The sequence below is a fragment of the Meriones unguiculatus genome, chromosome 1 (assembly GCF_030254825.1).
Source record: "Meriones unguiculatus strain TT.TT164.6M chromosome 1, Bangor_MerUng_6.1, whole genome shotgun sequence".
NCBI classification, from domain to species: Eukaryota; Metazoa; Chordata; class Mammalia; order Rodentia; family Muridae; genus Meriones; species Meriones unguiculatus.
Window position 1 is genome coordinate 22,268,976 of NC_083349.1, and position 27,165 is coordinate 22,296,140.

Below are 27,165 nucleotides of genomic sequence, written 5' to 3' on the forward strand. Positions count from 1 at the left end.
TAGAGAAGTTTATGTGCCGGTGTGTATAAACTGCGAGTGTAATCCGGGCACGGTGCAAAGAGCTTTTACGGGCATGGCCGTAAAAAAGGAGTTGGCCCCTTTCGTAGGTGAAGAAACTGTCTCCCGAGGTAAGGAATGCGGTCCTAGGGCTGCTGTTGGCAAGCTCCGGTCCTGGCCTCAGTTTCCTTACTGGATTGCTCCCCGTGGCCCCGCCTCTCCCCGCCCAGGCCCCGCCCCGTCCCGCCCGCGCCGCAGCGGGCCCCGGCTCAGCCAATCACCCGCGGCGCGCGTCGGTGCGCTTGTCCTCGCCCGCCCCGGCCTGGACTCGGCTCGCTCATTCCGCCGCCGCCGTCCGCAGACTCGGTAAGGCAGCGCCCGGGCAGCGCTGCGGCACCGCCTTGGGCCGGGCGCGCGGGTGTCACCCCTGGGAGCGCGGAGGGGAACTCAGGCTGTGCCGCGGGGTAGGCGGGAGCCGCGCACTGGAGAGGCAGAGAGCACCCCCTTCCTCCCGCACTGACGGGTCTTGGGGGGTCCCGGGGCGGGAGGAAGGATGCTTGGTCCCCGGACTGGGCAGGATGCCTCTGCCCGGGACGCGTGGGGCCTCGGCTCTTGGTGTCCCGCCACACGGTGGGTTGTCTCTGCGCGTGGGTTTGGGGTCATCAGTGCACCGTGAAGATTAGGCACGACTCCGTGGGTCCCTGTCCATTAGGGACGTCAACTCCCTCTCCCGCCCCATCCCACTCCCCACTCGGCGGGTGGCGTGGGGCTAGTGTGGGCGCCGAGCCTTTTTCCAGCGCCAGCCCACTCGCCACTCTGCAGGTGGATGGGTCCCGGGGGTCCGTGCGGGTCGCGCGCGACAGTAGGAAGGATGCTCGGCCTCGGGACTTGGCAGGTGGCCGGTGCCCCCTCCTCGCACGGGTCCCCGCAGTGCAGCCGTCGGGACACGCCCTTGGCGCAGGGGCTCAAGTGTCGAGCGCCTCTCGCCTTCTGTTTTGCGCGGGGTTCAAGGGCAGGTGGGTGTCCGGAGACTGCCCAAGGTCGCGCCAGGACCAGGAGCCCGGGAGGGTGGGGGCGTCACGTGACTCGGCCTGAGGGAACTTGGCGAGGGACAGCCCGACGAACAGCCGGTCCCCCTCGTTGTTCTTCATATCGTGGAGCCCGGCCTGGCTTTCGTTAATGCCACGGATCACATTCGAGTGCTCACGTTTTTAAGGAGTTAAAAAGTCCCTAGGATGGACCGGGCTAGACACAGATCAAACTCGGTACTCGGCTCCCGGCCGACTCGGCTCCTTTCTGTTCCGTGCATTCGAATAGTTTCTCCGGGGAACACATTTTAGTCGAAAACTGCTAACTTTGGAAGTTCGTAAATAAAATGAAAGTGGGTTTAGGAGCCTTTCGGAACGCGTATTTAGTTACAGCATTTTCTCGCGCAGGCGTCTGGTTTCTGGTCATTCCTGATATTCAAGCATGTTTATCTCTGTGAAAACCACAAGCCAAATGACTAAAATACAGCTTTGGCCTTTTATTTGTGCCGGCAAGCATTCGTCACCACCACCAGGGCTCAGTGAGTACATAAACCCGAGGTGTGGAGTAGGGACAGGGCTTGCTCCGGGCACTAGACAGTCAGGGCCGGCTGGCTTCGTTGCAGCCCCAGAGGTCTTTTGTCATGTAAATGACCGTTTTCTTAACTCTGACTTAACCGCATACTTGAATTTTTCTCTTTTATCTATTAAAAAAAAAAGAGAGAGAGAGAGAGAGGGTTTCTCGTAACACAAGCTGGCCTCCAGCCTGCTAGGTAGCCAAGGTTGGCCTTGAACCCCCTGATCTCCTTCCTACACCCTCCAGGGACTGTGATTACAGGCGGGCGCCACGGTGCCGGGTGGGTTTGAACTCCCGTCTTGAACCGCCTCTGGAATCAAACCCGGGTCAGGTTTTGTATCGGAAGTGGCCGAAGCGGCTTGCTGCACAGGACAAAACCTTTCGAGTTAGAGCTAGAAAGCCACCTGACTGCAGATGAGGGAGAGGAACGCCTCCCTTCCGCCGCCGCCGCGCTTGGCCGGGACCCAGTGGTCACGAAACGGGCAGGCCTGGTTCTCCCGGGAGTTTGGGGCGCTGGCCGGAGCTTACCCAACCCCGATTCCGCCTGCCCAGTGTGCCCATTCATAAAAGCGCCGCAGTTTGTACCTTTTTATTTATTTATTTACGTTTGCCTGGGTTTCGTAGACGAAACCCTCCGAGGCAGGGTTTGCCGGCCGGCTGTTTGCTGCAGGCGACATGTGTCTCGCGGGGACAAAGCGGGTCGGCGGCTACCGGGGCGGCGCACAGGGATGGCAGTGGCGACGCGCGCCGGCTCGCTCCGGAAGGCCTGCGTGGGCTTGGCCGGTGGAACAGGATCCGAGCGCCCCGGACGCGCCAGCACGGGGGCGGGGCTCTCGTAACCTTTCCCCTACTTTTCTCAGCCGTCACGTGACCCCTGCCGGGTGGGGGAAGGGGCGGGGCGGGAAGCCGCGGTTGCTGGTGCCCTTCCCTTCCCCAGCGCCTTGAACTTGCAGGCTTGTGCTCCAGGAGGCTAGAGCCACGGGACGCTCCTGTACTTTGACCGTTTGCAGGTGTTTTTCTTTTTCTTCTTCTTCTTCTTCTTCCTCCTCTTTTTTTTTTTTTTGGTTAGAAAATATGTTTAGTCACTCTGCGGAGATATTTACGGGTAGGCCAGAGTTCCACGGCTGCCTGGTGGAAGCCTGCATTAGAGTTAGTTTAGAATAAAGCGGTAGTCCGAGGTGAATCGTTCTAAAGTGTGCTGAGCAGAGGTCCAGTCCCCCTGAGGAGGGAGGGTCGCTTGAATCAGGAAGTTCAAGGACAGCCTGGGAACATGCAAAAAGATGCGTCCCCAGTTCAGGAAAGAAGAAAAGGGGAGGAGAGTGTTAAACTGGAGGCGCGCCTGGCAGGCTTAAAAAAGGATTACTGCACACTTGAATAAATGCCAGTTTAAGCTTTTCTTGCAAGAATTTTTGTTGGTAGGAGGATAAGCCTGCCACCAAGCCTGTGGACCTGAGTTCGATCCCTGAACTCGGAGGGTGAAAATTATCCTGATTTCCATACACGTGCTTGTACTCAACACCACCAGGAAGAAGTATGGTACATGTTTTGTTTTAAGCAATACCAGCATATTGTTGCAGAATCTAAGAGGCGAAAATGGGGATGCCATACCGTCGCCTCCTTAGTTGGTTTCTGTTGCAGAGGCCACCACTGTTTGCAGTTTCTCAGGACTGCGATGGTGTATGCCTGTACCATCTAGGTACAGGAGGTGGATAAAGGAGAGCAGGGTTCAAGGCCAGCTACCACCACCATTGAGTTGGAGTCCCGTGTGGGATACACAGAAACTTGTCTCTAAACCAAACCTAGACTGTGCAAGGCTCTTTTTTTTTTTTCTCTTTAGTTTCTTACCCAACACAAGGAGTGAGTTCTACTTGTTGATTTCAGATGTTTGCTGCCTTTTGTACCCTTCACCTTGGACCCCATGCAAATATTGAGGCAGACCGGGCTAAGGCCAGCTCTGCCCTATTTAGGTAACGTGGCAGTCCAGTTCTGGGAAGTGCCCACCTTTGCCCTTTTTTTGTGCGAGTTGTTCTGACCTTCAGGAATGTTTTTCAGAAGGTAATAACAGTGGGCATGCTGCCCGTTGAGGAGCCCAGCACCTGGGTAACTGCCGCTTGGAAGGTTGGGAAACAGGGTGGCCGCTGACCTTGCCTGGGCGGAGTGTCAGCACACGTAAAGGAAGCTTTGAGTGGTGGAAAACGCCCGTAATCCGAGGGTTTGGGAGTTGCTGCTGAGGCAAGAGGGATCCACGGCTGCTTAGCAGGACCTTGTCTCAAAAAGTAAAATGAAGCAAAACAAACCCAATATAGAAAAGCCAGGCTTGGTTATCCATGCCTATAATCCCAGCCCTTGGGAGGGAGAGACAGAAAATTAGAAGTTCAAGATCAGCCTCAGTGACACATCCCATTTAAAGGGCTAGCCTGGACTACATAAGACCCTGTCTCAAAAACAAAATATTGTTATAATACACTGGTGTTGGTGGCTTGTGGCACTTAGGAGCACAGGGGTCATCTTTTTGTCCCTCCCTTCTGGCTCTGAGTGTAGTCTGAGCTAAGTGAGTCTGTTATTTCCTTTTTTTTTTTTTTTTAATATTTATTTATTACGTATACAGTGTTCTGCCTGCATGTATGCCAGAAGAGGGCACCAGATCTCATTATAGATGGCTGTGATCCACCATGTGGTTGCTGGGAATTGAACGCAGGACTTCTGGAAGAGTGGCCAGTGCTCTTAACCTCTGAGCCATCTCTCCAGCCCTTCTTCTGTTTTCTCAGGTCCCTCCAGCACTTGCCTTCCTCAGTGTCTCCCTGACCCTGTGCACGCATGCAAATACTTGCTGAAGGAAGGACAGAGACTGGGCCGCCTCTTCTCCACTGGACTGATTGAGCCTGCTGGTATTAAGGGGGGTGGGGATTTTTTGGGAGTTTCACTGGCTCTACCCTTAGAAGTTCCTGCCTGGGAGGCAGGGATCAGAGGAAGTGGTTGGGGCCCTGCCTCTGCTCACTTCCCCATGCTGTTATGTGGCGGTGCCTGACATTCTCGGGTCCCATTCAGGCTGCTAGCTCTCTGCAGTGACCTTGTCCTCTCCCACCTGCACTGGCTTTCTTTAGGGTTCCCTTGGCAGCCATGAACAGAGAATTCAACATAGCTTGTTAATGGTGCCCTTTCGGAGATATTCACATGTCTGCAAGGGCAGGGACACTGAGTGACTCCCCGTATTCCTATCCCCCTTGAAACAGAGTCTCACTGTGTAGCCCTGGCTAGCCTGAAACTCATTGTATAGACCAGGCTGTCTGGCTGACCTTGAACTTCTGATCCTCTTGCCTTCACCTCAGCTGAAAACTCAGCCCTTTATGAAACCGACTGCTTTATTAAGGTAGTCACCCCACCTTCTCAGTAGCCACCCCTGGATGTGCTCCGAGGAAGGCCTACCCCTGGAGCCCGTTGTGCTCCCTGGGTCTGTGAAGGTGCATTCTGAAAAGAAATGAGTGAGCCGGCCACGTTAGTCGGAGTTGGAAGAGAGGCTGAAGCACCTACCCCATCCTGACACTGCAACATTGAGAGAGGTGGGGGTGTGGAGGAAAGAGTGAGGACAGACACCCTCTTTCTTGAAGGACGTGTGTTGACCGCACAGGCCCCTGCTGGAATGGCAGCGTGTGGCCCTGAGTTAAAGAGCCTGTGCCGGGCTGTCCACTCCAGTATCATTCAGTTGATGGGAGCCGAGGTCCCTTGCCCTGCCTTGTGCTAAAGAAGTGTACGGAGACGGTGGTATCTGTCTGGGAGTGAACCCTCATCTGTGTTGTGGCCTCTTTCTCAGCTAGGCGGGAGTCAGCCGCTGTCACAGAGCAGGGCTCTGTGCGGACTGCCAGGGGGCACACACAGGTGTGAACCTGCCTGGGTGGGTGTTGGTGTTCATCTCCGTCTATGTCCCTTGACTCCCAGGAGACTCCATGAGGAGTTAGACCTCAAGCTCCGCACTCAGGAGGCAGAGCCAGGCAGCTCTCCAAGTCTTTTTCCTTCCTTCCTTCCTTCCTTCCTTCCTTCCTTCCTTCCTTCCTTCCTTATTTTATTTTGCTTTTTAGACAGGTCACTGTAATCCTGGCTGGCCTGGAACTTGCTAAGTAGACTAGGCTGGCCTTGAGCTCTTAGGGATCCACCTGCCCCTGCCTCCCAAGTGCTGGCATTAAAGTGTGCCACCACACATGGTGCTTTCTAAATCTGTGTCTATTCGTCTGCATAGGCGTGAGTGCAGGAACCTCTGGAGGCCGGGGGCACCAGCTCTGCCGGGGCGGGTGTGGGGAACTAAGCTCGGTCCCTCCAGCCTGCTCCCTGGTGGCCGAAAACGCCACACAGGACCTCTTCCTGGGGCTGATGAGGTCAAGTGCGATCTTCTCTTAACCCTGGGGGACTTCTGGGCGACCCCATGACTGTGAGGAAGAACACGGGCCCCTTGCAGGATGCCGTGTGGCGAAGGGGCAACATTCAGTAGATTGGATGGACTCAGCCTTTTTTTTTTTTTTTTTGAGACTGGCTGTGAGGCTTATTGGTGAACACATTTGGTGGGACCTGAGAAGGGCCTGCCACTTGTCTAGGGGACCACAATTGATGATACATTTGCGCCCCCCGTCCTGGCCGTCGGGGATGAACGGCTTCTCAGGTTCTGTGTTTTCAAATCCGTCTGCGGTAAACTCAAAAGCCCACTTCTTGGAGATGTTGGATCCTCTCGTGGCCGGGGAACTTGAGCTTGACCTCTGGGGGACCTCGGTTACACTTCTCTTACTCTGTAGTTTGATGGGCTGACCTATTCGCTAAGGACCCTGGCCACGGTGCCCGGGGGGCGTCTCAGAGGCACCCCACATTCCTATCAAAGCTGAGGCTGGGGGGGGGCATCATGACCTCAGAGGCATGAATGTCCACCAGAAAACTGTCTCAGGTGTCCCTTACGGCGACATGGACGTGGCACAGGCTCCATTAGCTACCAGGAGGGCTGCTGTTTTGCAGCCATTGCCTGACCGCTCCTCCGTTCTTAATGAAGTAAAGTTGCAGTCAGGGAAGGTATTTTAGCTCAGGTTGAGGCACAAGAGTTAGGAGGAGGGAAAGGCACTCGGAAGAAAGCGGGGGCAGGGAGCACATCTGAGAGCGTGGAGAGTTGTGCGAGCCCCATTTTCATCTTACAGTGTTTTGTTTTGTTTTGTTTTAAGGTTTATTTTGCTGGGGGTGGTGGCACATCCCAGGGTTCCGTAGGCAGAGGAAGCAGATCTCTGTGGATCCAGCTGGGTATGTACAGTTCTGGGCCAACCAGGGCTACATAATGAGAACCTGTCCTGTTCTCAAATATATACATATTTTTAAAATCGTGTATCTGTGTGTGTGTGTGTGTGTGTGAGAGAGAGAGAGAGAGAGAGAGAGAGAGAGAGAGAACCACTTGAGTGCTGTGAGCTCTGAGCCCAGAGAGAGAGAGAGAGAGAGAGAGAGAACCACTTGAGTGCTGTGAGCTCTGAGCCCAGAAGAGGAGGCCAGATATTCTAAGCCGGAGTTAGAGGAGGTTGTGAGCTGCCCCACGTGGGTGCTGGAAACCGAACTCAGGTCTTCTGCAGGCAACACACATTCTCATCCCCTAAGCCGTGGCTCCAGTGTTGTTTTATCTGGCTGTGGCCTGTGACCCCTGCCCCTGTAAATTAGAACACTTGTGGATACAGGTTCCAGAGTGTCAGGCTTGCGGCTGGACGGGCCTTCCAGTGGTCACTGTGTTCCGCATTGCTTGTGCTGCAGATCCCTGGTTGCGGAGGCGGCAGACACGCTCAGGGAGTGCAGGAGAGCTCCTGAGTGTTTGGGGACACTTGTGGGAACAGTGGTATGGGGAGAGGTTTGATCTCCTTGAGCTGAGAGATGCATGCCCCTTCGTGGCAGTCAGAGCTCAGGCAGCTGTTCTGGCGAGACTGAATCCACGTGCTGTTTCAGAATGGATGGGGTAGGCTGTTAGCCTTGTCAATGAGTAGTTCCCTCATTATTAAAATATTTTTACTTTTTTTGTGGCGCGGCAGGTGTATGTGTGTGTGTGTGTATGCGTGCATGCGTGCGTGTGAGCGTGCACGTGCAGGCTTTCATGCCACCTGTGAGGAGGCCAGAGGACAATTTGTGGGGTTTGAGTCTCCTTCTCCTGTGCAGGTCTCTTGAGGACTAAGCTCATGTTGGCTTGGCACCGAGAGCCTTCTCCTGCTGAACCATCTTGTTGGTCCCTTTATTATTTTTGTCTTGTATTTTTGAGACAGAGTCTTATGTATGTATACTGACCCCAAATTCACTATGTACTTGAGGACAGTCTTGAACTTCTGATCCTCCTGCCTCCACCCCCTAAGTGCTGGGATTACAGGTGTGTGCCACCCAGCTTTCTTTAGTGGTATTGGAGCTGAAGGATCACTAGGACTTCCTGCATGCTAGGCAAACACTGTCAGCTGAGCCATATCCCCAGTCCTGGGTACTTCCTTTCTAAGTGTGTCCTTTGCTGGCTTTCTCCAAGTCTATTTTGCCGAAGTCACATTTATCTTATTAGCCATTCTTAATGACGTGATGCACTATAGAGCCTAAATTTGAGTTTGCTTTACTTGTAACTTTCCTTTTGAGACAAGGTCTTACTGCATAGCTCTGGCTGGCCTGGAACTGGCAGTGTAGACCAGCCTTGCCTCAAAGGCACAGGGCTCTTCCTGCCACTGCTTCCTGGGGTTACAGGGGAGCACCACCACACCCAGCTTTGATTTTATTATTATCATTATCATTTTTATTATTATCATCATTATTTTAAAATCGAGACAGGGTCTCATGTAGCTTAGGCTGGCTGTGTAGCCAAGGGTACCTTTGAATTTATGATCCTCTTATCTTCATCGCCCCAGTGCTTGGGTTAGAACTGTCCACCGTCATGTCCAGCTTGAATTTTTACAGTTTGTGGTAGGCGGGAGTTCTTTTGTAATTTGGGGGAGATGTAGATTGAGTGGTGATTGAAAATTTATTTCTTTTTACCATCCAAACACTAGCCTGGCCTGACCCTGCTTACCTCTTGAAATCAGACTGTTGAAAGTGGTATGGCCATAGGCCAAAATTTGTGTTCTAACCTGACCTGAGCTACTGTGTCCAACCGGTTGTCGGGAGTGGCTCATGGTGATGTGCTTACTGAGCTGAAGTCACCCACGGCTGAATTATATAATGCAAATAGGGACTGCACAGCCATGAAGTCAAGATACAACCTTTCACAGGGAGGGTTCCTTTCTGTGGTTAATCTCCTACCCCCCCCCCCCCAGTGAAAAGGGCTGTTGAAATCTGGTAGTCAATATGTCAGAGTTTCCAAGGTGGAGTCTTTGAAGTGGGGTGCTTGAGTGTCTTGGTCTGGAGGTCGGAGATCTCACAGGCACACTACGTCAGTGCCTTCGGCCCTGCTTTGTCCCCTCCACCTACTCACTTCCACCCTTATCCCGGCTCCCACCCAATGCCTTCTCTCATCCAAGGACAGAGTGTAAGGCCCACACCTGGAGGGAATGAACCTGAACTCCCCAGCCTCATTTCCGATGAGGCCTGTAAATCTCCTTACAAAGTACCCACCCTCAGCAAGTATGTCACGCAGCTGAAATTGTGCTAAGATGGTCCTTCTTCACTTTTCTTGGTCCCCCAGCCCACCGACAGCACGAGGTGCGCGTGTCCCGTCTTCATCAGGATATAGCAGCCGTATTCAGGTTTTTAAATATGTACATTTTTAATTTTGATGTGTGTGTGCTTTCACGTGTGTATGTAACTCAGAGGCCCACAGGCGGTGTGGTCTTCAGTTACCCTCCAACTCTTTTTGCAGTCCGGCTCGCTTCCACTCTTGTCCAGGCTTGGAACGCACTGCGTAGACCAGGCTGGCCTTGAAGTCGGAGATCCGCCTGCCTCTGGCTCCTGAGTGCTAGGATTAAAGGCGTGCACCACCATGCACAGCCTCTCTTAAATTGGAACTATTTAGTTAGTCACCAGTAATAAGAGATCCCCCCCACCCCCAGCAACAGCTCTGTGGTCTGTCCAGGTTAGACCCAGGGCTCCTCAGCCTGGTGCTGTCCCTGGTGAGGGATGCCTGCCATGTTCCTGGATGCCCTGTCTGGAATTCTTCTAAGCTGCCACTTCTTGTGGGCAACCCTTTCTCTAAGGATTTCCAGCGGTTGTTTACGGCTAGGCGTGCTGGACAGCTGGTGAGGGATTAGAGCTGCCGGTGAATTATGCAATTCTGGTAGGCAGCTAGGCCCTACTGACAGCTACTAGCCTTGGTTTGAGTTTGTGGTAATCAAGTTTTCCTGCTGGCTGCCACCTATTGTCTTGGCTACAGCAGTGACCTGAGCTGACGCGTGTCGCAGCTGTGAGAATCTTAAGCTGGCCTGTCACTGGCAGCACTGCACGTTGGAAGGTAAGGACGTGCCCGTTGGATCTGGGCCTGGACTTGATTCCTGCTCTGCTGTTGGCTGGCTGCTACTTAAGCTTTTGACATTTAAGTCTTATTTTCCTCATTAGTGAATAGGGACAGTCGTGGATTCATTTTTTAGAGTTGTAGTTCGATTTTTGTTTTGTTTTGTTTTTCTCTCTCTTTCTTTGGTTTTTCGAGACAAGGTTTCTCTGTGTAACCTTGGCTGTCCTGGACTTGCTTTGTAGACCAGGCTAGCCTCTAACTCAAACTCACAGAGATCCATCTGCCTCTGCCTCTCCTGAGTGCTGGGAAGATTTCAGGCGTGTGCTACTGTACCTGGCTCTTATTGTTTTTTGACTCAGGGTTTCTTTGTGTAGCCTATAGCTATCCTGGAACTTGATCTGTAGACCATACTGGCCTCAAACTCAGGGCTCTGCCTGTCTCTGCCTCCCAAGTTCTGGGATCAAAGGAGTGCACCACCACTTCCTGGCTTGTGGTTAAAATTTAATGACCTGATAGAGGTAAAATAATAATAATAATAATAATGAAAGAAAACAGCAGGGAGCACTATGTGGTGGCCCATGCATTTTAATCCTATGTGGTAGGCAGAGGAAGGTGGATCTCTGTGAGTTTCAGGCCAGGCAGGACTACATAGAACCTGCCCAAAAAAAGAGAAGAAAAGAAAAAGGCAGGGGCCTGCAGAGATGGTTCAGTCAGTAAAACGCTTGCTGTGCAGGAGGACCTGAGTTCGGATCCCCAGCACTCACATACAAAGCCAGGAGCAGTGGCGCACTCTGTAATCCCAGCACTGGAGCGGCGGAGACAAGAGGCTCCCTGGGGCTCTCTGGCACATCAGCCTAGCCAAACAGGTGACCTCTGGGTTCAGGGAGAGACCCTCTCTCGAACACTAAGGTGGAGAGCGATAGACGCCAGTTTAGACGAATGCATTCACGCACGTGAACACACACACAAAACAGGGCATTATTTGGTGTGTGCACCAAGTAGTTAGCCAAATGGGTATCCCGTGTTTTCTTTGCTGTGGAACACATGAAAAGGAGCGAGCCTGCCTACTATCTATGCTGCTGTACTGTGAGTCACCTCCCTTCCTGTTGTCCTTTCTACCTGTCTATACCAACCTATCTGGCTCCCCATCTGTGGACCTATTTGCATAATTCAGTTGCTCGGAAGCCTGTCATCCCCAGGCGAGTCTTACTGTTTGATTTATATGATGGGCACGGTTTCCACACTGCAGTTTCTCTGGCATGTGCCCGTTTGTGGCGGTGTGCTGGGCCTCTCCTGAACTTTCCCCTCCTTTCTGAGCTGGCTGCCTGCCCCAGCTCCGCAGCCCCAGGGAGCTACAGGAGAAGCTGATGCTGAGAAGAAGGGAAGGAACGCTGAAGAGGGATGCCGAGAAGGCCTGATCTGGGAAGGGAAGCGGGTCTTTTCTCAGGGGTGGCAGCTTGGTGGCACTGGCTGACCTCGGGGGTGAAATGGTTTTGTTGCAGAGCGGTTGGCTATGGAGAAAGCAAGCCCGGTGGGCACGCCTGATCAGCCAAGCACAAAGCCGTTTATTCAGCCAAGGACTGGGGCTCCACACCAAGCCATATTAGTATGAAGACAGTCTTAGGTCAGCAAGATGCCCCAGTCGTAAATGGCTCGCTGTGCAAGCCTGGTGACCTGAGCTCAGCCCCCAGATCCCATGTACATGTAGAAGGACAGAAGTGACTCCCCGGAGTTGTCCTCTGACCTCTCCACACGCTCAAAAGCACGCACGGCCCCCATCATGCACACACGGCCCCCATCATGCACACACACTCACACAATAAGAAATAAAAATTTTAAAATGAATCTGTGCTGGGCGGTGGTGGTCCATATCTTTAATCCCAGCACTTGGGAGGCAGAGGCAGGCAGATCTTTGTGAGTTCAAGGCCAGCCTGGTCTACAGAGTGAGTTCCAGGACAGCCAGGGCTGCACAGAGAAGGGAGAAGGGAAGGGGAGGGGAAGGACTATGACTCCTGGCAGTGGCAAGTGAGATGCAGTCTACAGTCTTATGATTCGATCAAGAGCATTAAGTAAGACCTTTGAAAAGCTTGCAGCTTATTGGGGGATGAAGTGGGGCACCCTCTGCCAGAAAGCGTAGGTGAGTGGTTGATTGTGTCTTGAAGCATCACCGTGCTTTGGGAACATGAAGTCAGTAGCTGGCCAAAACTGAGCCCTGAGGGAGGGGGGTGTATTTAGCTAAGTGTGATGAAAGGTGAGAATAGGAATGGCCCGAGAGGGGTTGAGGAGATGGATCAGACAGTAAAGTGCTTGTCTTGCATGCATGAGGGCCTGAGAAAGGTCAAGTGAGGCAGAATATGCTTGCAGAGGTAGACGAAGGAGCATCTCCACTGATTGCCACAGCCAAGCCAGCCTAGCCTAACGAGCCAGTGAGAGCTCAAGCCAGTGATCTCTGACACACACTCAGTCACACAAAAGAGGCTAGCGAAGGTAGAGATACAAAATTGTAAGCTGCAGACAGTCACACACCAGATCTGACATGTGAGCTTGGTGATTTTCAGGGCAGGTCTCTTGTTCTGCATTTTGGTGTGCGCCAGGAGGGATTACAGTAAGGACCCTAAGGCTCTGTTGAAGCTTCCTTGGGAACCCGTCCTCAGCACTGGGGCTGGTGCAGAGACAGTGTTAGGCCTGGGAGTGTGGGCTCACCTCCATGTTCCCAGGCAAGGAGGTTGGCAGGTGATCTTTGGGAACGGGCGGCCATCACATTAACACTCTCATGTGGGGCAGGGCAGCAGTCCAGGCCTCCACACCCATGTCTCCGGAATACTTTTGTTTTCTGACAACAGCAGCTGCCACGACCCAGCCCTACACCTCCTAGGGCTTTTTGCTTTGGGCACGGATGCACCTCTGACTGTCTTCCTGGCACCTGGGGGGTTCCTGCCATAGCAGCCACCTGCCGTTTTTGTCCTGAGCCACTGTGAGGACACAGGACAAGAAGAATTGTTTTCGGAGCAGTCCTGGAGGTGCTTTTCCTGTGTATCTGGCCAGACCTGCTTCTGGGGGTGGGGTAGCCTGTGTTTACCTAGAGGGTGTATCCCATGTAACCTTTTTCCTCTGGTTTAGAACTCTAGTCCAAAGGCTAAAGCTAGGGAAGGTGGTCTATTCCCAAGTTCAAGGCCAGCCTGGCCTGGATACCAAGTTGTCCTTGCTGACAGCTTGGGAGAAACAGTGAGTGAGTGGCAGAGGGGAGGACAAGGCCTCTTTCCTGCCATCCTTGTGTTTTCTTTTTATGCTCGTTCTTGGGGCCGTCTTTGAACTTGGGGCCCAGGTGCACGCCAGGCAGAGTGATTACTTCCCTGCGGTCCTGGTGTAGATCTTGTGCCCAAGGACACTGTCTCTCCACCATGGGCTGGGATGGCTCAGTCCCCAAGGGGGAAACACCCAAAGCAGAGCTTCACAGGGCACTTGGGACAATGAAGTGCAATAAAGGCTGAGAATTGGGAGGGGCAGTGAAAAGCCGGCTCCGTGCCCAGACAAGGACAGGTATGGGTTGAGGAGGGACTGGTGGGCTGATGTGCCTCCTTCCTCTGTGGGTTCTGTTGCTTGGGTAAATGAAACACAGGTGGGGAAGGCAGTTAAGATAGGTGTGTGGTCCCTCCACGCCCCACCGAGGCAGGCCTAGTAGGAGAGAGGCAGGAAGAGAGGGTGCAGCTGGAGAGAAGTGGGCTGATTCCAGCCTCAGCAGTTTGGGCCTTGGAAGATGGGTGTACATCTGGTCACGTGCACCGATTGTAAAGGTGTGATTAGGGACAGGGGTGCTGGCCAGGTCCCGGGGTCCAGAGAGACAAAGAACCTCCCATCAGTAAACACAGAAGTCAGGGCCTGGAGGTCATGGCGGACAATGAGGTAGGCCAGGCTTGTGCCACTGCTGACCTGAGGTGGGGATGTGGGCTAGTCCCGGGAAAACAGTGTTTTAGTGCACACTCCAGCATGGAGACATGGCAGAGGCCTCCAGCCGCCATGAATGCCTGCCATGCCCTCCTTGTAACAGCCTTTGGAAAGGAGGAGTCGACTGCCCAGTGTCAGTGGCCTGTGTCCAGGCACAGCTGGCCTGCCAGATAGAATGGCTGGGCCAGCTGGCCTGAGGGCTTTTCTTCTAGTATGTCGAGGTTCCCAGCTGCAAGGACACAGCCTCGGTGCCCCGGCCGGGCAGGGTGTGACGGCAGGAAGAGCTCCCTGGAAGGGAGAGCTGAAGCCAGTAAAGCGTGTCCTTATTATCCAGCCCCAGGGCTTGCAGAGGGCCGCCCTGGGAGCAGATCGGCTTTCTGTTGGCAGGGGGACACCAGCGCAGAACACGCCTGGTGAAGGGAGGCACAGGGAGGGGCCTGTCCCAGGCATTGCTGCCCCGAGACAGGAATACATTTCTAGAGAAGGGAGAGGGAGGCTTCCGAGGGGCAGGGAGCTTGAGCGCACTTGCTTAAGAGGCGAAGGTGACGTGAGCGAAGCATCCAGGCTTCTGGCAGAACTGCGCTGGGGGACACAAGGATCAATATGGCAACATTTGTGGACCACCCCTATACAAATTCTTGCATGTACACACCACACACTGGCCCGTGACTGCTCGGACGTGAATGTGGAAGAGAGTCCCAGCGTTGCAGGGAAGATGCGTGTGAAAGTCTGCAACATGCACAAAATACCTTGGATCCCAGACGACGGACGGCGTCAGATCCCCTGGACTGGAGTTCAGGCCGTTGTGAGCCACACAGCCTTGGTGCTGGGAACTGAACTTGGGTCTTCTGCCAGAGCAGTAGGTGCCTTTGCTGCTGAGCCATCCCACCACTCCTTTGATGCTGTTTTGTTTTTTCTTTTAAGTATTCACTTTTATTATTTTAAATTAAGTGTCTGTGTGTGTCTATATAGATGTGAATGAAGGGGCCCTGAGTCCAGAGGCGTCTGATCTCCATGGAGCCGGAGTTATAGACCACTCTGAGCCACTTGATGTGGGTGCTGGGAATGGCATCCTGGCCCTCTGCAAGAGCAGTGCGCGTGTTCTTAACCACTGAGCCCGCTCTCTGGCCCCTGGTGCTGTGTTTTCTTTTCTTAACTTTTACTCCACTTATCCATTTAGTCCATGCATACACACCCAGGTTAGAAGGCAGCTTACGGGAGTTGGTCTCCTCTTCCACCGTATGGGACTGGGGACTCGAACTCAGGTGGGCAGGCTTGGCTGCAGCTGTTCTTACCCGTGGTGCCATCTCGCCAGCCGGTGCTGTGTTCTTAACTGAAGAGGGCCAGACAGCCATAGGTCTCCAGCCCAGGCATTGCAGGGGCAGGTACACAGATGAGCTTCTGTGCCAGCATGTATGTGTTGTGTTTCATGACCCTGGACATTTGAGGAAGTGTTAGGTTATGGCCAGGTTCATGGAGGCTTTGGGGGGGGGGGCTCTTTCCAAGGTCCTTGGGAAGATAAAACCTTTATGGGACTCCTTTTCTTTTTTTTGGTAACTTGATTTTTGTAGGTAGTAGTGTCTTGTTGAAAGTCAAAATGTGAGGCCCCTTGCCCACAGTTACTTTCCCTCTGAGGAGAAAGGCCCTGTTTCTAGGGGTACTGGGAATACTGGCTGAGAGTCAGGATGAGGGAGGACCTTCCCCCAACTCAGGCCTGGGGTCAGGTTGACTAAGCTGAGCTTTGGTGACTGGGTTGGGACTCTGACTACTGTTTCTGGGGTGACAAAGCCTCCCAGTGGCATCTGTGCCCACCTGAAAAGTAGGGAGAGGCAGGTGGCAGTCTAGGCCAGGTATGAAACGTGGTCTCCTGCTCAGGAAGAGGTTGGCAGGACCAGCGTGGAGCTGGACCAACAAGTACACTTGGATCTGGTCAGATATCTCAGAGAGTAGGGTATGTAACAAAACACACGTGGGGGCTCAGTGGTTAAGATCACTGTTTGTTTTTCCAAAGGACCCAGGTTCAATTCCCAGCACCTACATAGCAGCTCACAACTGTCTGACTCCAGTCCCAAGGGATCTGACACTTTTAAATTAAGTGTCTGTGCACTTAATGCACATAAGATAAAGTTAAGTAAATTATAAAAAACAAAACGAAACCACACACACATACCACTCCAGACCCACGACAGGCCGCCGAAGCCCAACATGGTGAAGCAATGGTTTTATTGGGTGTTATTTATAGGAATATGAGTGAGGGGTGTAACGCACAGGAAGAGAAATGACTCAAAGACAGCTGCATCACCAAGGCCCACCCCAGCATGGGACAGTTCCCAAAGCTGAAAACCTACAGCACACTGCACATCCTGCAGGCAGCTCAACAGGCTGGAGAGCGTCCTTTTCAGGTGCCTCAGCTGGTCTAACCTCTTCCAATTATTTTGGCTGGTTTCTGCTTCTTTCAGGCAGCTGGTGTGGTCTCAAGAGACTTTGAAGCTTGGCTTGTTTGAGTCTTCAGAGGAGCTGTGTTCTGCTAGTCTCAGAGGGACTCTCAGAGTTTATTGCTCTCTCTGGCAGGGAGGGGTTTAGTGAATCTGTTCTGTTTTAGGGACTTCCTGAAGGTATTTTGTTTACCTTTCTGCACATGGATCTTCCCTACAGGATGGGATGTTTTGAAGGAAACTGTAACAATGGGTGGGCATGTGAAGGGGGTGGGAGCGTGGGTTGCAGGGCTGCCCTCCCATTCTCTCTGGCTGCCCGCTTTTTCTGCCTGCTGCCACTTGCATTCTTCATCTCCTGTAGGAGTCTACTGTGTAGTATGTGGGTGAGCAGGTGTCTCCAATCAGAGGAGACAGGGCATGGGGGCCTACTTAGCACTCATGAGAGCTCTGTCACATTGAGGGGACAGCTGTGTTAGGTACATTCAGAGCTGTGGGGAGAGCCCAACAGGATGGACCTGCCCACCTCCTGGCTCTCATAGAACTGTTGCCCACCCTTCCCCATCCTAGTCTTAAATCCCACAAAACCTACAAGTGTGTGTATGTGTTTGTATTGTGTGTGTAGTGTGTACATGTAGGCTAGAGGTCAACCTTGGTTGTCATTCCTTGCACAATCCACCTTATTTTTGTGAGGCCTGAGCAGGTCCCTTGGCAAGGCAGGCTGGTCAGTGAGCCCAAGGGATCCTCCTCTCTTTGCCTCCCCAGTGCTGGGATTACAAGTGTGCTCCACCACGCCTGGCTTTTTTACGTGGTTTGAGCTCAGGCTTTCATTCTGTGCAGCAAGCACCTTACTGGCTGAGCTGTCTGCGGATACTTTGGTATCTACCCTGCCACCATAGAGGACCCCTGAAAAATTCTTCCTTGGTGCTGGAGGGCGACATTTGTTCCGAATGGAACCTTGGTGAGGACAGTGATGGGGTGGGCTACGAGAGCCGTCTCATTTCATACTGATGCCCCTAGTTGTGTGTTTGGCCAGACAAGGATTACATACTTAAGTTTTAAATAGACAACAGTTGTGTTTTGTGAGAAGACATTTTCTTTTTCTTCTTTCTTCACTCTGTTTTTCTTTGTGAATATGTGTGTGTTCCTATGTATGTGTGTGTGTGCATGTCCATATGGGCATCAGAGGTCAGATGCAAGTATTGTTTCTTAGCAGCTGTCTGCTTTCTTTTAGTGTACCATACTTTATGTGTATGACGTGTGTGAGAGTGGAGATGCGTGCGCACCACAGTGAGTGGCTGGAGGGCAGAGGACAGCCTTTGGCAATGAGTTCTTTTCTTTTACCTTTTATTCCTTAATTTAAAAAAAAAATCAGTTATGCGTATGCATATGTGTGTGTGTGTTTGTGTGCGTGTGCACATGGGCGCAAGTGTCTACAGAGACCAGAGGCATTGGATCCACCTGGAGCTGGAGTTTAGGCTCCTGTGAGCTAGTGATGTGGGTGCCGAAAACAGAACTCTGGTTCCCTGCAAGAGAAGAGTGCATGCCGGGCACGGTGGCATACACCTGTAATCCCAGTACTCTGTGAGTTCAAGGCCAGCCTGGTCTACAAGGTGAGTTCAGGACAGCCAGGGCTACACAGAGAAATCCTGTCTCCACCCCCCCCCCAAACAAACAAACAAACAGAACAGAACACACACGTAGGGAGTCATCTCTCCAGCCCCACACCTTGTTTTTGAGGCAGGGTCTCTCGCTCTGCCGCTGCACTTTATGTTCCAGGCCAGTCGTCCCTGGGGGCTTAAGGCCCATTCTCCTGTTTCTGCCTCTCACCTCGCTGAAGAAATGCCGGCTAACAGATGTGTACTGCCACATCTCGTTTTTACTGAGCTCCGGGAACTGTGCTGAGGTCATTAGGCTTCAAGGCAAGCATCTTTTCCACTGAGTCCTCTCCGTGGCCTTGTTTTGTGAGATACAGTTCTGTCTCTGGCCCCAGCAATCCTCCTGCCTCTGCCTCCCCAGCACCACAATTACAAGTGTACTTACCTCGTCCAACTTTCTCATAGGGGTACAGGACCGTCTTAGGCTCTCGTGTGCAAGCACCTGACTGACCAATTCTCCCAGCTGCTTTTTTCCAGTGGTTTTTGTTTTTAAGATTGTCTCACGCCGTTCTCTAGGTCTAGCTGGCCTCTAACTCACAGCAAACCTCCTGCCTCAACCACTCAGAGTATTGGGATTACAGGTGAGAACAACCATCCCCAGATGGGACAGTATTGTTTTTTTTTTTTTTAAGTGATACATTTTAGCAAGGCATGGTGGTGCCCCACATTCTTAATCCCAGCATTGGAGAGGCAGAGGCAGCGAATTTCTGGGGGTTCAAGGCCATTCTGGTTTACAGAGTGAGTTCCATGACAGCTGGGGCTACGTAGAAAGATTTCCCTGTCTCAAAATACAAAACAAAATAAAGAAGATATATTAATGTACCAATTCTTAAAAATGATTTATTTCTATGTGTTTGGGTATATCGTCTGTATGCATGTCTGTGGACCATGTGTGTGCCGGGTGGCCAGGAAGGCCTAGGGGCATCTCATCCCATCGGGCTGGGGTTACAGGTGGTTGTGACCGCCATGTGAGGTACTGGGACCCTGACTTGGCTCCTGTCGAAAGCAGCCAGTGACTGCTGAACCATCTATGCAGCACAGCTCACTTTTAATATTTATTTATTTGTGCACGTGTGTGTGTGTGTGTGTGTGTGTGTGTGTGTGTGTGTGTGTGTGTGTGTATGTGTATATGTATATGTATACACCGCGTGAGTATGGTGCCGTGTCCACGGAAGCCAGAAGAGGGCAGATCTCCCGGAACCGGAGTTACAGGCGATTGTGGGCTGCTTAATTTGGGTTTTGGGTCTTCTGGAAGAGCAGCAAGCACTCTTGACTGAGTGCTGGGCTGGGCCGTCTCTCCAGCCTGAGACAGTGTTTTTAAACAACACCCTCAGTGACATGTGCTGTAGCAGGTTTTATGTCAACTTGACACAAACTAGAGTCATCTGAAAGGGGGGGAACCCTAACTCAGAAAATGCCTCCACAAGATCCAGCTATAAGGCATTTTCTTAAGGATTGATGGGGGAGGGCCCAGCCCATAGCGAGTGAGGCCATTTCTGGGCTGGTGGGCCTGGGCTGTGCAAGCCAGAATGAGCGCGACAGGAAGCAGCACTGCTCCGTGGCCGCTGCAGCAGCTCCCGCCCTGCCCGAGCTCCTGTCCTGACTTCCCTTGATGAACAGTGAGTGATATGGAAGTATGAGCCAAACAGGCCCTTCCATCTCCAACTTTTTGGTCATGGTGTTTTATTAAAGCAGTAGAAACTCTAAGACAGTGTATTCGCATAAACAATTTGCCCATCTAAAAATCTGTGTTTTGGTGATTTTTTATTTATTTACAACTGTGTGCCACTATCTATCATTCTAAGCAGTTTGGAACATTTTTATCAACCCCTGAGGACACTCTCCTTTCTAGCCTATGTCCCTTTTCCAAGCTCCCCAAGTCCCTGGAAGCTCTGATCTTTCTATTTCTGTGAATTGTTCTGGACATTTCATGTAAGTGGAAGATGACATTTGGCTTCGTGTCATGCTCTTTATTTTTGTTTTTGTTTTTCAAAACAGGGTTTCTCTGTGTAGCCTTGACTGTCCTGGACTCACTTTGTAGGCCAGGCTGGCCTCGAGCTCACATTGTTTTGTTTCTTATGACACAGGGTCTCATGTAGCTCAGGCTGGCTCCTAGCTTACCCTCTAGCCGAGGATAATTTCAACACCTGACCCTCCTGCCTCCTGGGATGACAGGCTCGTGCTGTCATGCCCGGTTTATGTGGTGCTGAGGGTGGAACCCTGGGCCTCGGGTATTCGAAGTGACCCCTTTGCCCTCTGAGCCACGTCTCCAGCTCCTGATGCACTGGTTTCATTCATGTTTTGCTGTGTGTGTTGGTGCCGCTTTCCTTCTTAGGCTCAGTCATGTTCTAGTGTGCTGGTGTGTCACAGTTTGCCTCCTGCTGTAGGGGGACCTGGCTGTGCTTTCCTCTCCTGCTGTGGAGGGCTACCTGGCTGTTTCTGTGCTTTTGTATGTCCTGAACAGGCTGCTGTGAACACACGTGGATAGGTTTTTGTGTGGACATGTTTGGGTTATCTTTGCCAAGGAGAGGAGTTTCTGGGTTTCATGTTTCTTTTTCAGTTTTGTTTTGTTGAGATACTGTCTTTTGTGTAGCCCAGGCTAACCTAGAACTCCCTGCCTCGAAGTAAGCTTTATGCTTAGCCTTTGAGGAAAGGACAAGCTGTCTTCCAGGAAGACCTAACCCCATCACGTTTCTGTGACAGTGGAGGGCGAAGCTCCTGATTTCTCAGTGTCCTCGCCAGCACCCGTCACTCAGTGTTTGCATTCTGGCCGTTCCTGTGGGTGGCATGTGCGGTGGTTTGATTTGTACTTCCTGGTGGCTTCTGGAAGCGGTCTGGGGATCTGAGGAGGTCTGGGAAGCCAGCATGGAGACCGCGACTGCCTTGTGAGATCTGCAGGCCTGAGGTTCTCAGGCTGGTCTTTCTGGTACCAGCTTCATGGTTTGAAGGGTGCCCTGCGTGAAGGCAGTGTGCATTGCTCATGCATGCCCACAGAGGGCTAGGGCTGCCTGCTGTCCTAACAAAGCCTTTATTAAGTTAGACAGCTTTTTTTTTTTGTCTGTTTGTGACAGTGTTTCATATAGACCAAGCTACTCTTGAACTCACCATAGAGCCAAGGATAACCTTGAACTCATGACCCTCTTTCCTCTCCCTCCCTAGTGCTGGACTTACAGGCCTGTGCCACCACATCTGGTAGGTTCAGGTGGTTCTAAACATTAAACTCAGGTCATGTGACAGGGATATTTCACCCTAGAAAATATGCCATAAATATTCTCAGTCCCTGATTGTCCTGAGACCAGGTTTGCTTTCTGGGCAAACGTGGGGTTCATGACTTTGGATCGAATCGACTGCCACTCTGTGTTTAATCTGCTGCTGTTAACAGCCCCTCATGGACTGGGGAGACAACTCAGTGGGTGAAGTACTTTCTGGGCAAGCTTGAGGACCTGAGTTCGAGCCCCAGCATCCATGCAAAGCGCCGAGTATAGCAGGGCAGGCCCGTAATTCCAGTGCTGGGGTCGGCGGTGGGAACAGGAGGCTACAAAGAGTGTAAACGCATGGACACACAACAGAAAAGTTTACATCGCAATAGTCCCCTGGTGTTTTAAATTTTCAGTAATGTAGTCATTGAGTTTGTTTGTGTTTTTGCTACCAGAGCTGTCTGTAGGCCAGCCTGGAATTCACTGTTTAGCCGGGGCTGCCTTTGAACTTGAAGCAGTACTCTTGCCCCTGCTTTATAAGTCGTGGGATTACAGGGCGTGAGCCACCGTGCCTGGCTCAGCTTTGAGGGCCTCTAAAGAGCTGGCGATTGCTTCAGATGTGGGGCACTTAACGGGGGCTGGCTCTGTGGTCAGTAGGGTGCCTGCCCAGCATGCCCTGGCGTCCATCCCTGGCAGTGTGCGAACCAAGAGCAGTGGCTCATGTCTGTAATGCAGCACTTGGGAAGTAGATGGAGGACGGTCAGAGGTTCAAGGGCTGTCAGCCTCCTTACCCCACCCAGAGCCATGTTCCCTGAGTCACGGAAGCCGGGCATGTGTCTTGCCTTGCTGCTTTCTCAAGTTGAGTCTGTGCACTCACCACGGCTGGGCCCTGTTGATAGCTTCCTGCCTGCCGCAGAATGTAAATTCGCTGGGACTTCGATTGGGCTCTAACTGTTGAACCATCCCTGTAATCCTGATACTGGTTGGTTTTGGCAGGTTTATCAGAGCCTTGTGGGCTTTGGGGGAAAGTTACCATCTGATGATGAGAACACATTCAAATTGAATTTTATTATGGTTCTGCATAGTATTTTTGTCTTTCTTTCTTTCTCTCTCTCCTTTCTCTCTTTCTTGCGAGAGGCCCTCCTCCCACTGGAGGTGTTCCCTGGTTTCCGGTGCCAGGCTTCTCTAAGCCATCTCTACCCCTGCTCCAGGTCCCTGCTCAAGATGGCAGAAGCTCACCAAGCTGTGGCCTTCCAGTTCACTGTCACCCCCGATGGCATCGACCTCCGCCTGAGCCATGAAGCCCTCAAACAGATCTGTTTGTCGGGACTGCATTCCTGGAAGAAGAAATTTATCCGGTTCAAGGTTGGTTGCTGGTGTGCCTGGTGCACCTCCCTGGGTCTCCCTGAGGAAGGAATTGTGTCTTAGGTGGATCTCTGAAAGAACAGTAGTCTCCATGCTGGCTAAGGCTTGTGGGGGATGCTTGTAGACCAGGCTGGCCTCAAACTCACAGAGCTCTGTCTGCTTCTGCTTCCCAAGTGCCAGGGAAAAAATGTGTGTGTCCATTAAGAATTAATTTATTATGTGGGGTGTGCTGGTGCACCCCTCCAGTCCAGCACTCGGGAGCAGGCAGAGGCAGGTGCATCTCTGTGAGTTTGAGGCCAACCTGGCCTACAGAGTGAGTTCCAGACAGCCAAGGCTACACAGAGAAATCCTGTCTCAAAAAAAACAAAACCTGAAAGAACCCCCAAAACAACGACAAAATAAGAGTTAATTTATTGTAAGTCTTGAACAGCCAGCAGCGCAGAAAGAAGAGAGCAATGTCCAGCAGCCTCCCAGTTCCCAGAGCCGGGCTTTGAGCCTTGCAAGCCTTGTCTTCCCTAACCGCTCTTCTTTAGACTAGCTTTTGAATTGGCTGGATGAGATTGCAGTCCAGCCCGATGATCTAAGTTTGACCCCAAGTTCCCCGTGATAGAAGGAAAGAGCTGACTCCCACGAGTTGTCCTGTGAACTCCACCCTTGCCTCACGGTGTCCTTGTACACAGTAAATAAATGTAACGAAAATTTTTCATTTGAACTTTATTTTGCTGGGATATTTTGCAGCAATGGTATGAGTGCTCCTGTAAGCACATCTTGACTCAGGGACAAGACAGGAGAAGTTTGGGCACTGGGGTCCCTGAGTGCCAGATAGTGGCAGCCTGGGAGTGGCACCTCACTGTGCCCAGGCTGTCTGTCACCATATGGAAACCTGTATGGTAAGTCCGGTCAGGGTGTTGCTGTTATCCAGAGTCCCAGGGTGCATTTGGGCTCAGAAGGCAGGGGAGGGAATAGACTGCAGGAAGGTGAGACAGCTGTGGATCGGAAGAGTCTCAGCCACTGGGCAATTGGTCCTCCATGGCCTGCACACCGCACCTTCCTCCTGCTGCCTGGTGTCCCAGCTGCCCGTTGCCACAGGGCTGCTGCAGGGTGGTGACAGTGGCCTCCGGGCGGGCACAGCTCATAGCTGCCATTGCCTTTGCAGAATGGCATCATTACCGGTGTGTTCCCTGCAAGTCCCTCCAGCTGGCTGATCGTGGTGGTGGGTGTGATTTCATCCATGCATACCAAAGTGGACCCCTCCCTGGGCATGATCGCAAAGATCAACCGGACCCTAGACACCACGTGAGTAAACCTCCCCCACCCCATTTCTTGGTGGGAAGGTGATAGCACCCTGTTGACTGTCCTCTCTGGACTCTCTCCGAAGCTTTGGCTGTCCTCGGACGTGAGTGCTCGTCACTTTCCTGACCTGCTGTTGACATCTTCAGAAATGTGTAGACGCTACCACTCTTTCTCTGGAGATTAGGGTGGCAGAGGCCTGGGTACCTGCCTTCCAGAAGGTGTTAAGCTGTGGCAATAGATGGAGCCAACGGTGGCCTCAGAGGGCATCTCTGCCTCAGACTATGGCTTCCCTAATGTCCATCCTATGATCTGGTCCCCTGAACTGGCTGTCATTGGTTGCTTAGGGATACTGCAGCCGTTGGCCCCTTCAGAGTGGCTTAGAATCCCCCAGAGAGGTCCATTACCCCTTGGCTTTGAGTTTCAGTTTATTCTGGAAATTTGAAAGTAGTTGTCATCCTATTTGGGGACAAAGCCTGGACAGCTTCTGGTTTTTCTTTTCTTTCTTTTTTTATTTTATTTATTTATTTAGGCAGGGTCTCACTGTGTAGCTCCAGCTGGCCTGGCTGTGTAGACCAGGCTGGCCTGGAATCCTCAGACATCTACTTGCCTTTGCTTCCTAACCTTAACCCTGGGTTGTGTGTCCCACCACACCTGGCTCTGTTTTTTTTTAAAGATCTATTTATTTTTATGTGTGTGAATGTTCTGCCTGCATGTGTGTATGCGTGTGTACCACATGTGTGCCTGGTGCCCTCATGGGCCAGAGGAAGCTTTTGGATCTCCTGAAACTGGAGTTAGAAACAGTTGTGAGCTGCCTAATGTGGGTGCTGGGAACCAAATTCAGGTCCTGTGCAAGAGCAGCAAGTGCTCTTAACCACTGAGCCATCTTTCCTTAAAAAGGGTCCTTTGTCCCCGGGGTCTCCTGCTGGATGCTGGACCTGCTCTAGAAGGCAGATAGGGACCATTCTGCACACTCCTCTACTTGTCTGTGATGGGGCCTGGTGCACGCTAGGGTAGCGCTTACCGCCAAACCATACCCTAGCCTTACCTCACCCCTGTGACAGTCATCCCCATTCAGCTTTGGACAGGTCCCTGACAGTGTGGAGTGGCTGGGCACAGGACACAGGCACCTCAGTCATCTTGCATATTTGGACACATTTTTTTTTTTTCTTTTGTTTTTCTGAGACAGGGTCTCAAGTATTCCCAGGCTGGTCTCAAGCTCCTGTGTAGCATAGGATGACTTTGAACTCTTGATGAACTTAACCCTCTTGTACAGTGTTGAGGGCTAAGCTCAGCTGAGAGCCCAAGTTTGGTGCCTTTGGAGCTGGGGCCCCCGGAGCTGGAGTTACAGACTGTTCTGAGCCAACCGGACCACCAAAGCCAGGAACAGACCTTGGGCTCAGGACCCCTGGAAGAGCAAGTCCTCTTAACCACTGAGCCATCACTCCAGCCCAGTTCTGGGCCTTTTCAATCATGCTTTCCTGTTGTTCAGATGTAGATACTATGCACTTGAAAGGATTGCAAAAGCAAACTGATAAAAGAGTGACCTCAGGGGACAGCGCACAGCTGGAGGAGTTGGTTTCTGCTGATTCAGACTTGGTCCTGCTGTGTGGGCATGCTTAAGGCAGCCTGATGAGGTCCTTCAGAGCCCTGGAGGTTGGTCTTACTGGGCCTTTATGGCCTGCCCTCTGACTGAGACTCCCAGCAGTGACAGAGCAGTGAGCCAGCTCCTCAGCCTCCAGCCCTCCAGGCAGCGTCAGTCACGCCTTTGTAAGCAACTGCGGGAGACGAGATAAAAATGCCTGTCCAGGCATCCTGCCAATGGTCTTGTCTGCCTGGGGCCTGGAATATCCAGCAGGGACTAGGTTGTCAGAAGCAGGTGTGATCACCAGAGGACCTGTTCTGCCCTGCATGTCCTGAGAGGAGAGGAAAGTCCTTCGAACAGATCCCTGTCTGTTGAGCTGGCTGCCTGGCCTGGAGCTGTGGGGCCAACGGTTGTGCTTTGCTCTTAACGTGGGCTGTGTCTCAAAGCCGGATTGCGCACAGCCATGCCAGCTACTAAAACCTTGTTTAATCTCAGTCTTTATAAGATTTGTTTCTTTGTCCCTTGGACTCTATTTTTGTAAACTGGGTCATCTCTGGCCCAAATTTAGAAAGGCCAGGTGAAGGGTCAGTCTTGCAGTCTGGAAGGCTGTTCTGGATCCATCTTCCCATTGAGAATGGAGCTCCTGTGTCCCTAGGCTACTGCGGTTTTGTTTGATTAGATCCGAAAGGAGGATAAAAGAGGTTATAGACACCGCTGAACTTTGCTTTACCTTTTTGCTGTTGTTTGTTTTTGTTTTGTTTTTGAGACAGTGTCTCTCCATGTAGCCCTGACTGTCCTGGAACATGCTGTCCTCGTGTACTCATAGAGATCTGCCTGACTCTGCATGCGACACTCTGTATAGCTTGGATTGTTTTTGAAATTTTATTCTATGTGCATGTGTGGCCTGCATGTATGTCTCTGCACCGTGTGTGTACCCCGTGCTTTCAGAGGTCAGAAGAGGGCATCAGATCCCCTGGAACTGGAGGCTCAGATGGTTGTGAGCTACTGTATCTGCCTCCATCAGCTGCTGGAGGAGACATCTCTGATAACAGCGGTGCTATGCACCACTCTTGTTCTTCGGGGAGGTGGGGCCTCCAGAGCATAAGTCTTTTACCTGAGAAGAGACTTACGTATATTAAGTTTTCCAATATCAGAACTTTGAAGGTTCTATATGCCATTGTAGTGATCATTTGGGGACTCTTAGTTTTTAATAGAATAGCTTTATTTCTCCCTTGACAGTTCCGTATATCAACACAGTGTATCTTGATCGTATCCTTCCCAACTCTCTACTCCCTACTTTTTTTTTTTTTTTTTTTGAGGCAGGGCTTCTCTGTCTCATGTAGCCTTGGCTGTCCTGGAACTCACTCTGCAGACCAGGCTGGCCTGGAACTCACAGAGATCCTCCTACCTCTGCCTCCTGAGTATTGGGATTTATAGGCATGTGCCACCACTGGCCCACTTTTTTTTTTTTTTTTTTTTAACCCACTGAGTTAACTCAGTGTTCCCTGCCGGAGTGTCAGCTGCTCTGGCCTGTTGGTCCTGCCTCAGTGAGTTCTTGTATGCAGTAGCGTGTCATGTCATAGCATGCCATGCCATGTCCAGAAGACAGCATTTCTCTGCTCTTCTCCCCATTCTGCTGCTCCTGCGCTCTTCCTACCCTTCTCCTTTGATGTCC

At 51.9% G+C, this 27,165-nt stretch overlaps 1 protein-coding gene and 1 long non-coding RNA gene across 5 annotated transcripts in view; one reads left to right on the forward strand and one right to left on the reverse strand.

Moving 5' to 3' along the window:
• The first annotated feature begins 271 nt into the window (after positions 1 to 271).
• Cpt1a (carnitine palmitoyltransferase 1A) overlaps positions 272 to 27,165 on the forward strand; it is a 59,837-nt gene continuing 32,943 nt past the window's right edge. Inside the window, exons 1-3 of one of the 4 annotated variants that reach the window (XM_021634205.2) lie at positions 272 to 363; positions 22,462 to 22,615; positions 23,772 to 23,911. In XM_021634205.2, coding sequence (XP_021489880.1) covers positions 22,475 to 22,615; positions 23,772 to 23,911 — 281 coding nt within the window. In that variant the 5' untranslated portion in view covers positions 272 to 363; positions 22,462 to 22,474. Of the gene's footprint in view, positions 364 to 4,463; positions 4,488 to 6,794; positions 6,871 to 22,461; positions 22,616 to 23,771; positions 23,912 to 27,165 lie in introns of those variants that run through there. The other 3 variants (XM_060383366.1, XM_021634211.2, XM_060383371.1) reach the window with 3 other exon arrangements.
• Positions 1,508 to 2,876, reverse strand: LOC132654105 (uncharacterized). Its single transcript, XR_009591789.1, has 2 exons — positions 2,185 to 2,876; positions 1,508 to 1,726 (listed from the first exon to the last, which is right to left on the reverse strand). It is a non-coding gene; the product is annotated as an uncharacterized LOC132654105 (long non-coding RNA).